Source organism: Gavialis gangeticus, unplaced genomic scaffold, assembly GCF_001723915.1.
Source record: "Gavialis gangeticus isolate Ggan-Ray unplaced genomic scaffold, GavGan_comp1, whole genome shotgun sequence".
Classification (NCBI taxonomy): domain Eukaryota; kingdom Metazoa; phylum Chordata; order Crocodylia; family Gavialidae; genus Gavialis; species Gavialis gangeticus.
The window spans coordinates 325,220-338,586 of NW_017729011.1; the positions used below are offsets into that span (position 1 = coordinate 325,220).

At 50.6% G+C, this 13,367-nt stretch overlaps 1 protein-coding gene across 1 annotated transcript in view; it reads left to right on the forward strand.

Moving 5' to 3' along the window:
- TEX264 (testis expressed 264) overlaps nt 1-8,458 on the forward strand; it is a 165,213-nt gene extending 156,755 nt beyond the window's left edge. The window contains exon 6 of the mRNA XM_019510324.1: nt 7,570-8,458. Within this exon, the coding sequence (XP_019365869.1) occupies nt 7,570-7,892 (323 nt within the window). The 3' untranslated portion in view covers nt 7,893-8,458. The remainder of the gene's footprint in view (nt 1-7,569) is intronic.
- The last annotated feature ends 4,909 nt before the right edge of the window (nt 8,459-13,367 follow it).

Consider the following 13,367-nt stretch of genomic DNA (forward strand, 5'->3'; position numbering starts at 1 on the left):
GGCATCAGTGATTGTTGGGGGGAGTCTTGAAGCTGTTTCCTCAGAGTGAAGAGGCAGGTTATCCTCTGAGAAGACACAGAAATCAGCAACGGGCTGTGTTAGTGACACAGGCAATCTGCTTCTTCCCCAGAAACAATACACTCATGTTTGTTGCTGTTGTCATAACTTAGTGATGTCATAATTGACAATGATTAATGTTTTCCAGGCAGGTTTTGTCATCCCGCCAGTTGCCCTGGCGACGGCTCTAAGCTGCTGTTTTTATCTGACACACTTGTCTCTTTCTCAGCTTTTTAATTATGTTGTTGTCCAAACTAATGAGACGGTGATCCACGCACTGGAGCTGAGGATGGGGAGACTATGATCTGATCTCTCAGAGTGGGCAGGGAAAGCTGGCTGCCCAAGGCCTGGGTGTGGGGACACAGATCATAGAGACGGAGACCTGAGGAGGCTAGAGGCAGGCAGCATCCAAGTGGTGCTCTCGGGCATGTACGGCAAAGGGATCATAGAGAAGGGTCTTTATGTGCGCTGAGAGGTCAGCCAGTGATCAGTGGACTGGGATGTGTCCTCTGATTGTGGAGAGGGTGACCTAGGAGGACAGAGAGAACCATCTGCACATGGGGTTTGCACTGCAGAATCAGAACGGGGGGAGGTTTCCGAATACTTATTAAAGAAACTGGAGCAGTGGGCCCATTAGCAGCCACTGTCTGCACTGTGACCCAGGTGGCCTTGTGGTGATGAGGGGTTTGATTGCAACATTGGCCTTCCTCAGACAGGTCTTCAAAATTATCTGTCTGCTCAAATTTGTCTCCCCCCATCCTCCTGGCTCCAGGTCTCAGCCCCTCCCAGGCCACCTGTCTTCCTGCTGGGGGTCATCCATGACACACATCTCACTGGAGTCCAGCTCTTCAAGGGTCATGTCCCTAAATATTTTTGTACTTCGTAGGCTTGTAAAACACCCCTGGCCCCAGGAAAAGGGATGCTGTGCCTGGGCTTGCAGCTGTCTCCCAGTGGAGGCATGTGCTGCCTCTGCTTAGTAGTTTGCCTTTCTAAGCATCCCCTTCCTCTCCTTGCTTCTCTGTAGTTTCCAAGCAGGCTCCTGCCTACTTGGGCAGCAAATACCTGTGGAATTTCATTTGGAGAGAACATTGCAGGCTGCACATGACAGAAGTGCATTGTCAGTGTTGTTTGCTGCTGGGAGATGCTAACAGCTCTGCCTGTGGACAGGCAAAGGAATAGCAGGCACTACGCAAGCTTTCCCCTGCACCTCAGTCATGACATATGGCCCCCTGGCTCTGGGCTTGCCACAGCCCTGCCAGTGCCTCTCAGTCCTGACCTGAAGCCCCCTGCCATTCCAGCCCAGGGTCCCCACACAGCCCTGCCAGCACCCCTCCATCCTGCTGTGCAGCCATCCGGTCCTCAACTTCTCCTGAGCTCAGTACACCAAATGTGCACAGCTAGTTTGGTGTGGATGCTGGTTGGAGTCCACTAACCTTCCTTGGTGAGCTAACCCCTAGATTTGAGAGATGGTCCTGCCTACTGCACTTCATGCCATTATTGGAGATGTTTCAATTCTTTAAAGCTAAACAGTCAGAACCAAGATTTTCAAGCAATGAGTGATTTGGGTTGCCTTCATTTTGACTGAAATGCAGCACTGCTCAGGTTCATGAAACTGCTTTCAAGGGCCAGATGCCCTTGAGACAGGGAAGCCATGGGGCATAGAGCTGAAATCAGGGGTATGGGAGAGGCTCTTACATGAGATATGTTCAACTTAAGTGGGATTGAGTTTCTCAGAGCTCCTTCTACAGCCTTGTACTAAGCAACAGTCTTCCAGAGTCCAGTGTTTTTAATCAATTCTGCATTGACAATTGCTTACTAAATGCAGAGAGCACATCCCAGGTTTTATGACTATTGCCATGTCTCATTGAAGGGGTCAAGGCTGAGGAGATTCTTAAAAGATCTGTGACTCTTCCTGTTCCTGGCTGGTGCCAGGGTCCTCATGCTTCCAGCTGCCCATCAGCTGGAGATATGTGGGAGGATTTGTTGGTAAAAAGGCTGGGTTACTACAGCAGGATGGGCCAGGCAGACTCGGCTTCGGAGAAGAGTTTGGGAGTGGATTGAGCTGTGGATGTTGTCAAGAAGAGGCCACTAGAGAGCAGCAGGCTGGACGAACACATATGGTGGAGCTGGAATTGTTAAGTTCACCCAGCCTCTGGTTTGTCAGTACCATACTTGCTCTCATATAGGCTGAGCTGCTTACCTGAGATACTCCTGAACTAACATAAATACTGGTACATACCATAATTTGTGAGGTATTAAAAAGAAGGAATCTATGTTCAGCAGAACAATGCTGAAAAACACCAACTGGCAAAATCAAGCACTCTAGGAAATGCTAGAATTAATATTTCCTCTTTACCCTTAACTCTGCTCTTTGTGCACATGATACAGTCCTCCATCACATGACTCCATACTATTATTTCCTACATAATCATTGTCTTATTCAGTGCATAGGATGGAGACCCTCAAGAAATGAAACAGCTGTTCAATTTTTCTTCATATCCTCAGGTGACCTACCATATTTCTTGCACTCTTCACACTCAGTAGGGGATTATTTATTTTCTCATGGGCTTCTCTGTGGTATGCTAATGTCTGAGCACATCACAGCTGATTAATTTAATTTCATAACTCCTGTGCGCTGTAGGAAAACATTCTCATCATCCCCAAGTTACAGCAGAGGAGCTGAGGCACAGAGGGAGAAGGGGGCTGACATTTTGCATGTCTCAGTGATGGGTCACCAAGTTTGAGACCTCCTGGGTTTGATTTTGCAGACTAGGTGATCCCCTCCTTAAGACAGGCTATGAGACATACCCTAAGTGGTGCTGAGAAACCTTTCAGGGGCCTGGCCAATGAGTCTTGCTACACATTCAGGGTGAAGTCCTTCACCAGATTTGGGGTCAGGAGGGAACATGGGCCTTCCTCAGACAGGTCTTTCCCTCAAGTCATACTGGAAGGATCACTGGGTTTTTTTGGCCTGTGTAGTATGGGGTATGACCCACTTCCTAGGAACATCTGGATATAACTAATTCCTGCCATAGAAGGGGTCCCCAGCTTTGGTGGTGTCACCGTCTTGCCCTGATGCATATCATGTGTACTCAGGATCCTGTGTGCGCTATAGGATGCTTTGTGGCTATGGTATGCAGGAGACAACAGAGTAGGCATTGTTACATCTATGCAAGATGGATGCATATATCCACTCCAGTAGATCCTGGCTCTTTCATATCCTGGTGGTTTGCAACTCACTTTGTTCACAGTGGGTTGGTAAGTGAAGAACAAGCTATGCAGCTATTTGCTGTGGCTTTTACTTCCAAAGGTACCACTTCACCACCCAGCTGAAGCACTTAGTGTTCCCACACAGCTGTTACACACACTCACACACATGCACACCCCCCCCCATACATATAATACTCAGTACATGTGATAGACAAGGCACAGGTACCTCCAGTTGGGTACTCAGAAAGTGAAGAACACTGAGGTGGTGTCTTTCATTTCAAGACCATCCTTTCTCTTCTTGCATGTCATTGTCTCATTTACTACATGGATCCAACTTCAATAAACTGCTTGCTGCACAGCCCTGGATTCATTCCCAGAGTGCTGTCCATCTCGGTACTGAATGAGGCAGGGTCCTTTGTTCAAAATAGTATGTGATCATGTAATGAAAGACTATCATAATGCACAAGCACAAAGGGGCTGAATGTTACTTTTGTATTCCCAACTCTTTGAGTGCAGCCTTCCTGATGGACTATTACATTGCTTTTGCCTGTGTAATATTAGTAAGATGCCAGTTGTTGGCTTTGGACCTCAAGACACCACTGTATTATAGAGCATGTCACCATGCTGTCCTCCAACACTGTCCCCAGGGATATCTGCACTGCTGAGTTGAGGCTTTATCTCTGGGTACTAGTTATGGGGCGGTGGGGGGGTGTGCATGCAATTGAATTCCTTCTTGCTGCCTCTCCTTTTCACCCCTCCTGTATGGCAAGGTACACTGATCCTCTAGGGGCAGAAGGGCACCCTTGGTGTTCTCATGGCTGGCCTCCTGTGCTCCTGTCCACTGCAGTACCCCGTGGACACACACACGTAGGGCTCACCTCAGACAGCAGCACAGTGGCTGAAGGGCTTGCACTTAGAGAACTGGAGCAAAAGGAGAGGGCAGCTGGACCACAAAGCCTTTATTGTCTTCCTTGGACCATGCTTATGCCCCTAGGTGGGGAAAGCATTAGGCACATCGAGCTACCAAGAGACAAATGTCATTGTCTCCCCACGTCTGAGCTGCATGGGCAGGGGGAGGGGGCAGCTTTAGTGGAAGTGCAGGGAGCTGGACCTAATGCTGAAATGCGTCCTGGGAACAAATGGAGCCTTGTTTGAAAGTGCTCAAGTCTCCAGGGCAGCTACTAGCTTTCTGATTCTAAAGAGCCTTCTCTGGGAGAGTAAACTAGGGGCTGTAGAGGAGCAGAGCTCAGGAACTCCCCTTGTAGGCTTGTCCTGCCCTGTTTTCTGGATGGGGTGCACTGCAAGCCAGGACTGGGGCTATTGGCAGGGCTGTGCAGGGAGCCCAGGATATATGTTGTGACAGTTGAGTGATACAGAAAAATAGCTGCTTGGATTTAGTGAAATCACCAGCTTCACTTCACTGAGACATTTAACGCACGTTTCCAAAGAAGCAGAGTTCAGTGGCCCGCTGCACATCCAGCTTGTTTAGCTCACCTCCTGGAAAACCTGTCCAGATCCATGTCTGAGGTACATAACCCAAGGGGCAAAGTACAGAGCCTTTGAAATACAAACCTAAAATGCCAGGGACTTGTGGAGCAGCCAGACCCTGGGGAGGTAGGTTGGTGACCATCCAGCTGCCACAGGTGCCAGCCCACATATGGCCCAGGGGACAGGACAGAAAGCAGCATCCTAGTTTACCCTGGCAGGCGAATCAGTATCATTCCATCCAGGAGTGAGCAATGTCTCACACATACTCAAGCCCCCTACACCACACACTGCTCCCCTGAGAGCTGGCAGGGCTCAGCTCTGTGTTCAGTTCCAAGCATCTGGGGTATATTCATGTGATCACTGCCATGCTGATCTCTATCACAACCCATGCACCTGCAACAAGCTTGTTAGCTCATTACTGAGGCACAATGTCAAGAGCAGAGCTTCTTGCAGGAGTAGCTGAGCCTTGTGGCTAAGGCACAATAGTGGAAGGAACCTGGGCTCCAGCACTGGTATTGCGCCTGACTCACTGTAAGCTGGAACAAGTCCCTTGCCACTCAGTGCCTCAGTTTCCCCCAGGGGCAACATGAGGCTTTTATAAGGCACCAAGAGCTCCTTTGATAGAAGTGCTTGTTCTTTATGATCTCAGTCTCAGACACCAGCCACAACCACCTGCCTTAACTCTCCTGAGACAGGAAAGTCCTGACTTAGAGAGGAGCAACTGTGACACATGCCAGGCAGCTGAAGGCTGGAGGAAGGTGCTTTCCTTTGAGAATCAAGTCCTTCAGAGCAGGGGGGTTTATACAGCCTGGAGCTTGGTGTGTCTGCTGCAGGGGTCGGGCATAGGTGATGGGAGAGAAGTGCTGTGGCTGACGACCAATTAGTGCTATCAGTAGCAGCGTTTTTGTGATGCTGACAGTGCCTGCTTGCTAATAGCCGGAGGCTGTGGCTACCCAGGGGACTTTGTCGGGTATAGCAGCTCATGAATAACTAGCCCTCTGTAACTCCTCCGGTACCATTTAGCTATTAGGGAATAACTCCCTTGTGTGAATACTGGGATAAAGTCCTGTTCATTATAGAATGGAGTGTGCACTTGGGAGCTATTCCACAGGAGCTGTTGTAGAATAGCACTTTTGGCAGACACAGGCAGTGTCCCCACTGTTCCCACTGGCTGTCACCCTGCCATGAAGTGTGATGGATTTCATTCACTTCTAGGACAGTCAAGCTACAAGCAGTTCCAAATTTCCACCACTGCATGCCCAGTATAGAGCTCCTTGTCAGTGCTCAGTGGTGTCACTCCCCAGTGAAGCTGTTTCACTGCCCCTGCCATCCCATGGCAGGACTCTGCAGGCTCACACAGGTGTTTATCTCCTCTCTGCAGAAAGTGCCAGTGCCTTAAAGCATTTGGAAAAACACAGGCAGGGCAAATACAAAGTGCTAGGAGGCAGGTTTGGGTGCAGCTCACAGGAGAGTGCATTGAAAAGTAAAGGGCTGTATGACTGCATGTTGAAGCCATTCAAAGAAGTGCAATTCGGGCTCTCCTGGCAGTGCCCACTCCCTGCTACTTGCCCTGCTATGTCTTCTGGTTAAACCCTTAGAAAACTGGGTAGTCCTATGGTGTTTTCTTGTTCAGGGCTGCCAGTTTCTTGGGGTGTGGTGCAAGGGATGAGAGGGGTCTGTGTCCAAGAGGATGTTGCGGCTTGGTCAGCTCACTGGTTGAGCCTGTCTTCATCATGCTGCCCCAGGCTCTTCCTCAGCCAGCCCTCCTCCATTAGTGCCCCTCACTCCTACTGCCTTATGCTTCACATCAGGAGCAAGCCAGGGGGAGGTAACTGCCAGCAGCCTGCCCTTCTCCTAGCAGGTATATGCTAGCCTGGAACCCAGGGCAACTCGGCCTCAGAGGGTGACGGGTGGGGCAATAAGAAGTATGAAGAGCAGAAGGCTGTCTGCTAGCAGGAGGAGAGGGAGGAGGAGTGGAGTGGAGTGGAGATCTTGGTGTCTTGGAAAGATTAGGCAGTTGGAAGGGAGGGGGGATCAATTTGCAGGAGGAAAGGGGACAGTGGAGCTAGAGGAGAAGAGAAATTAAAGCAAAGTGTCATAGAAGGAAGCTGGTCTCTTCCTGAGAGCTAAAAGGGTGAAATGTATCTTGTCCAGCATGTGTCCAGTAGCTGTCCTAACAACTTAGCATTACTCTATGAACCTGAACTCCTGCAATGACATAGTACTTTGTACCTGGTTATTACTGTGCCCCACAATCTATTTTGGTGCTTTATGACGGCATATATGAAACTTTACAGGGTAACTTCAGCTGAGCTGGAGCCTTTGGCCTTTGCTTGGTCATCCTAATGCCCTAATCTGGACGTGGTATCTTAGAAACACCAGAATGCAAACAGATGCCTGCTGAGAAGCACATACCAACCAAAAGCGCCGTAGTCTCCAGGTGTTTGGGACAGAGCCAGATGGGCTGGGGTGATAATGCATGCCTGTGCCATATGCTCCTTGGCATTTTCTGCAACTGAGACACTGCCTCCTTGGCAGGATGGCACTTTCCCCATGATCTCCCCCAGCCTTCCCAGGTGAGCTCTCTTGCTGGGAAGGATGAGAGGATTTGTACAGTTGGTTTGGACTTGATCTCTTTTGCAAATATCTCTTTGACAGGGTTCTCCTCTTGGCAGAAGCCCCTTCATGGGGGCTAATGGAATAACAATGGGACTGAACTCTCCAAGCCTGGAGCTGAAGGAATAGCCTCCTCTGCCCTGCTCTGCATTGCCCTCTCCTATGTGTTAACCTCTTCCTCTTCTCTCCTTTTCCAAGGGGCTGACACCCTGAGTGAGACGAGTTCCATCAGCCTGGAGGCGACAACTGACAGCCGCGAGACCTCCGTGGCCACCTCCATCCTGTCACCATTCACAGCTGGCCACGGCCGGGATGAGACAGACAATCGCAGCGAGCACAGCTACAGTGAGTCGGGGGCCAGCGGCTCCTCCTTTGAGGAGCTGGACCTGGAAGTCAGTGGGGATGGCGATAGCTCAGCAGCGCTACCTTCTGAACTGAGCTACACAGAGGACCAGGAGAGCATGAAGACCAAGTGGACCAAGGAGCCTATTGCCTTGGAGAAGGAGAGGGGAGAAGAATAAAGCAGAGTCCTTCCAGCTTCCTTGCCTTTAGTAGGGATTGTAATCACAGAGAACTGATTGCCTGTCCTGTTTTCTTTCTCTCCAACCAAGAGATTTCAGTCACTGATTCTTATTGAGACCTGCTCCCTGCTCTCTGCAGATGGGCACTTTGAGTGGTAGAGAGAAGGACGGTTATACCAAGGGGAATTGTTGCTGGGAGCTGTTCTGCAGTAGCCATTCACCAGCATATGTATTATAGCAGAGAGCTGGGGGGCGGAGGTGCAGTCTGTTTGATGAGCAGTGAAATGTACTTGCAGTTTGTGTGTCTGTAAATGCACCATGAGCTCTGCACAAGCCAGTGGATGTGTGTGTGTGGACAACCCAGGTCCTTTCCCCACCCCCACACCCAGCCCCTTCCTCTCCTCCAGGCAGCCTGTTTCTCTGTCACACAGACACATATTTACTGGCACCAAAGAGCAAACAATGGTTTTGTTCCATAAAAATGAAAGGTACAATGTAAAATCGGCGTTCTGAAGCTGACATCAGAGCGTTCGGGATCTGTAATAAAGTGAATGCTTTTGCTCTGAGTTGTGCGGGTTTGGGGGTAGGGGTCACAGGGCTGTCTCTGGAAGTGTTGATTCTTGTCCTTTTTCACATTTAGCTGGACTATCCCTGTGCTTCAAACTTTCTGTGCTCTCAAATTATTCTACCTTGTAGAAGACCTGGCTTTCCCTGCCAATTGGAGCTGGAGACATTACTCTTGTTAGGAGCAGCTTGGGGTCTACGTAAAATTCATTGAGGGCTTTCAGTACACACAGGCCTATACCAGTGATAGCATCCTCACTAGGGCCATTAACTTGCTGCCACTAGACTTGGACTGAAAGAGTCGTGGAGACCAAGCTCCTCTTTTTGTGTTAGAAGATGTCCCTCTGGGCAAGGGTAAAGCATGCTGGCGGAGGCAGCAAAGAGAAGCTTGCCTTGCCACCTCCTGTGTCCCCCCGACGGGGGAATAGAGGGTTTGTCTCTCAGTCTGCCAATCTTCACTTCCATGACCTCAAACACAATTAGACTAAACTATCCCCTTACCACCCAAGACTCTCTCCTCTGAGGGTTTGAGTCTTGTTCTGGCAGCTCTCTGCTCTACTTTCCCATTCCCATCTTTTTTCCTGCCTTCTTTAGAGCCAGACCAGGTCCCAGGCTAGAGAATGAAAATGACACTTTACATCATCTTTACAGCCTCCTTGAAGGCTTTCACGTGGTTTTTTGGGGGGAGCAGGGTGGGATGGGCAGGGATCTGCTGCATATTATTCTTAGGGGTAATTGGGGGGAACATAGTCTTTCCCTGGTTATGCTGTAGATGCCTGGATAGGGTGCTATGGTATAGAAGAGATAGTGCTTGTCTGTGTGGGAGCTGGTCCAAGATGTGGTTTTCCTGTTGCAGAAGGTTTATAGGCAGAATGCTGTATGTACATGTAAAAGGGGGGAGGGTATTCAGGGCTATTGCAATGGTTTCCCAGCACTGGGGGTTATGCATAGGATCTGTAGATATACTTCAGAGCTAGGGCGCGCGCGCGCACGCACACACGCACACACACACACACGGTATTAGGGTATCTCAGTGCTGGTGATTCTCAGATGCACTAATGCAGTGTTGCAGACACACTTTGGTGCTGGAAGTGTGCCCATTCAGTGCTGGGATGTAGTGGTGGGGGGAGAATGTAGAGGTAGATGCAGATTCATAGAGGCTGTTGCTGAGTGGAGCTTATGTACTGCTCTCTTACTGCCAGAGGTTCCCAGGTGCTGAGATGAAAGCTTTCACAGTGGCTTGCGTCACTGTAGATCAGGTTTTATATCATAGCATATTCTTTAGATTGTCCCTGAAACCCAAGAAATGCTGAGGACGCAGCCTGTAGACTGGGCTGGGTCAGCCTGCTGACCCAGACCCTAATCTGCATTGAGGGTCAAAGGAGGCACTGGTCAGGATGCATTCCTGGCTAAGGCTCTTGTATGAATATAGAGTAGTATACAGTGGAGATGACTTGGAGCTGAGATCAGTGAAAAATGATCTGTGGAGACCCTTAGCATTTTCAGAGCTCTGTTCTCCTGACTGGATGGAGACATCCAGAGAGAAGAGGGAGAGGGCAGGAGGGAGGCTTGAAAGTCCTGTTCTTCCCTCCTGCCAATATGCTCTTCAGCTCATGTCCTCCCTGTAGGAGCCCCAGATCAATGACTTGCTCAGTGTTTGTCAGTGGACCTGGATCCATGCAGCATAAATGGAGTTCAGCACCCAGCAGTCTTCAGCCTTGCCTTGTGCCTCAGCATCGACTCAGTCTGCAGAGAAATCGATGGTGACAGTTAGCAAAACAACCTGCTTGCCCCGCTTGGCCCAGCTGGCAGCTCGGCCCCCCTCCCCAAATGCTCCCACTGAGCCTTTCCTCTCCTCCATGCACTTGCTGCTGTTCTTGCTGCTCCAAGTCCATTGATCACCCTTTCCCATTGAAACTGTTACATTTTCATCCTTCCAGGGGGTGTTGTGCAGAGAAGCCCACAATCAGACTGTGGCTGCCATCCTGTCCATTGTGTGTCTTCACCATCCACTGCATTTCAGGCTGTCTCCCATTTACTGTGAGCACCTGGGTGGGAAGCCCCACCTCAAAATCCACAGAGGCAGAAGACTGCTTTGTCTGCATCTTGCTTCCCCACAGAGGTCCCAGCATCCAGAAGCTGGAGCAGATACATACTCTGAACACAGGGACTTGGTTGGGCACTAACCTTTTGGCACCCAGGGGCTTTGCTTATGTGGCATCATCATGGACATATTGGTGGGAGCTACCAGGGCATATGGGACCTCTGGGATGTCTGCACCTGCCCATGGTGGTGGGTTTCTTGAGGCTGGTTAGGTCTGTGGACTTACTTGAGCATCATCAAGCACTGCTACTTGGCATCCAGTGACTTCCTTTGGGCACACTTGGGACCTCATGCTGCCAGCCTTAGGGGAGTGTTTATACCAGAGACCTCAGACAGCTTCAAAGCCTGTGAGAACAAACGTGTGTGCATGTCTGTATATACACGGCAGGTGTGTGCCTGTTTCTGTGAGCATGTGTGTAGGGGAGCGTTTCTGTGTGCAGGTATGTGTGCGTGTTTCTATGCATACATACAGGTGCATGTAAATAGGCAGGAGAGTGTGAATGTTTCCCTGTGTTTTTATGTGCACCTGTATGCAAGGCTATGTGCCTATCCGTATCTACATGTTCAGGCATATGAGCCTGTATGCAAGGTAGTGCATCCATGTTCCTGTGTCTAGGAAGGTAAGTTTATGTTCATGAAGTCATGGGCACCCATGCATATCTGTACACACCTCACTGTGTCTGTGTACACATGCCTGTATGAGTGTATGCATGCAATCAAGCTCCCCATCTCTCTCCAGCAAGGAGGGCTGCTGCAAGTGCCCAGAAGAAGCAACAGTGAGAAGCTTTGGCTGGAAAAGACAATGCCCTTCCCCCAGGTTTGGCTGAAGTACCACATGACCATCCCCTGGCTGCATGTTGCATGGGGGGCTGTAAAGGAAAAAAGGAAGTTTGCTCCATTTCACAGTAATGGCAGCTTGTCTGGGAATCCTGGTGTGAGGTGGGGGGAAGGGGAGAGCTGTCAGAGCTCGAGTCTTGTCATTTGGAAACAAATCCTGCTTTACAGTGGTGCACGTGTGTGTGCATTCAGCCCTCCATACCTGCCTGGCCACTGTGTTCACCTAAGGCCTTCCCTGTATGCATGTATGTGTGGATGCTGTGTATGACACAGATACACACACGTGAGTATGGCTGTGTAAGTACATGGAGAAGCAGGTGTGTAGGGGTGTGGGTAGGGGGTGCATGAGCACAGCCATATACCAATGTATGCAGCCCCATTTGGCAGAGCACTGGGGGGGATCCTGTGTATCCTGGAGGCCTGAGTGCATGGGGCAGGTACAGTGCGACTGCACGCTGGCCCAGGCAAGCTCCTCCCTCCCAGCCCTGACACCTCACGGCCCTCCTTTTTCTTTTGGAGGGGGAGCAACAACTGTCCTGCTGCTGCCCAAATGCTCCCTCTGCAGTTGAAGCCACGGGCCTGCCTTTGTCATGAGGAACAGGCAGGGATTGCCCTGTCCCATGGTGGGTGGAGGAGCTGGAGGGAGCATCCAAGCAGTGCTGGCCTCCAGCGACCTCCTCCAGGTCACCAGCTTCCTCCCATCAGAAGCTGTTGGGGCAGCTAGGTGGGAGGACACACCCAGCTGCCCCCAGTGCAAATCCTTCCTCTGGAGCAGCCAGGGCTGCTGCTCTCTGAACATAAGCTTCAGCAGCCAAAGACAGCATCAGCCCCCTAGTAAAACCACTGCTGCCCAGCCCTGGAGAGCAAACCTTGTGGGGATGGGAGCCCTGGAGCCTGAACCAGGGAGAGGGAGAAAGATCAGTGCAGTCCATCCCACCCTCCCCCTGGAGAAGGAGTATTTGAGGGGTCGTTGGGTAAGACAGGCCTCTCCTACCACATGCTAGAAAATAGTTAAGTTTAGGGGCCTATTCTGTCAGGAACCAGGCAGCAGGCAAACCAATTAGCCCCCAGCTGGCCCTGGATACCTGGCTGGGCCTGACTGCCAGTGGCCTAATGACCTCCAGCCGGCCCTCAGCTGCCTGCTTATAAGAAGCAGCACTGCCAGCAGGCTGCTCAACAGGACACGTGTCTCTTCGACTGGTTTTGGACTGCTGATTCCTTGTTCCTCATTCTGCTTCCTGCCTGCTGACTCCTTCCAGATCCCACCCTAGAGCCCTTTGTTCCAGACTGACCTGGCTCCAGCCCAGTCCTTTGTATGCTAACAGCTGGCTTGTGGCTTGTCACTTTAGTGATCACCTTGTGTCTTACTGTGTTTTCCTTGCACTGTCCCTTGAAGGGCAAAGCCCTCCTGTTCAGCACTGCAGGGTTCAGTTGCTTGTGGCAGTTTTGCATGATTGGGGACTCCCTCTTCTCTGCCATGAGGAGCCAGAGGTTTTCTTGTTTCCTCTCTCTCCACAGGACTGGGCTGGATCAAGTCAGAGGCAGAGCAGGTATAAGATCTGCATACATGTACTGATGCAACTGTTAAGATCCACCCTGGATATGATTCCAGAGAGTTATAATAATAAATTACTGTTAGTTCAACACAGCAGTGTCCAGAGTGTTGTTGCTGAACTCACAATATATCATCACCCACATCCTAGTCCAGGGGCGGCCAATTATTTTGGGCAGGGGCTGCTTACTGAGTTTCGGCAAGCCTTTGAGGGCTGCGTGACAGGCAGCTCAGGGCAGATTAATATTAATTTTCTAAAGGTTTAGGGGCCCCGTGGGTCGGATGGAATGGCCTGGCGGGCCACATCCAGCCTCCGAGCCACATTTTGCCCACCCCTGTCCTAGTCCCATGCAGCTACAGCTGCCTGCCCTTAGCTAGTAACTCCAGTCTAGATCCCTGCCTCCTGCTCCTAAACCCCT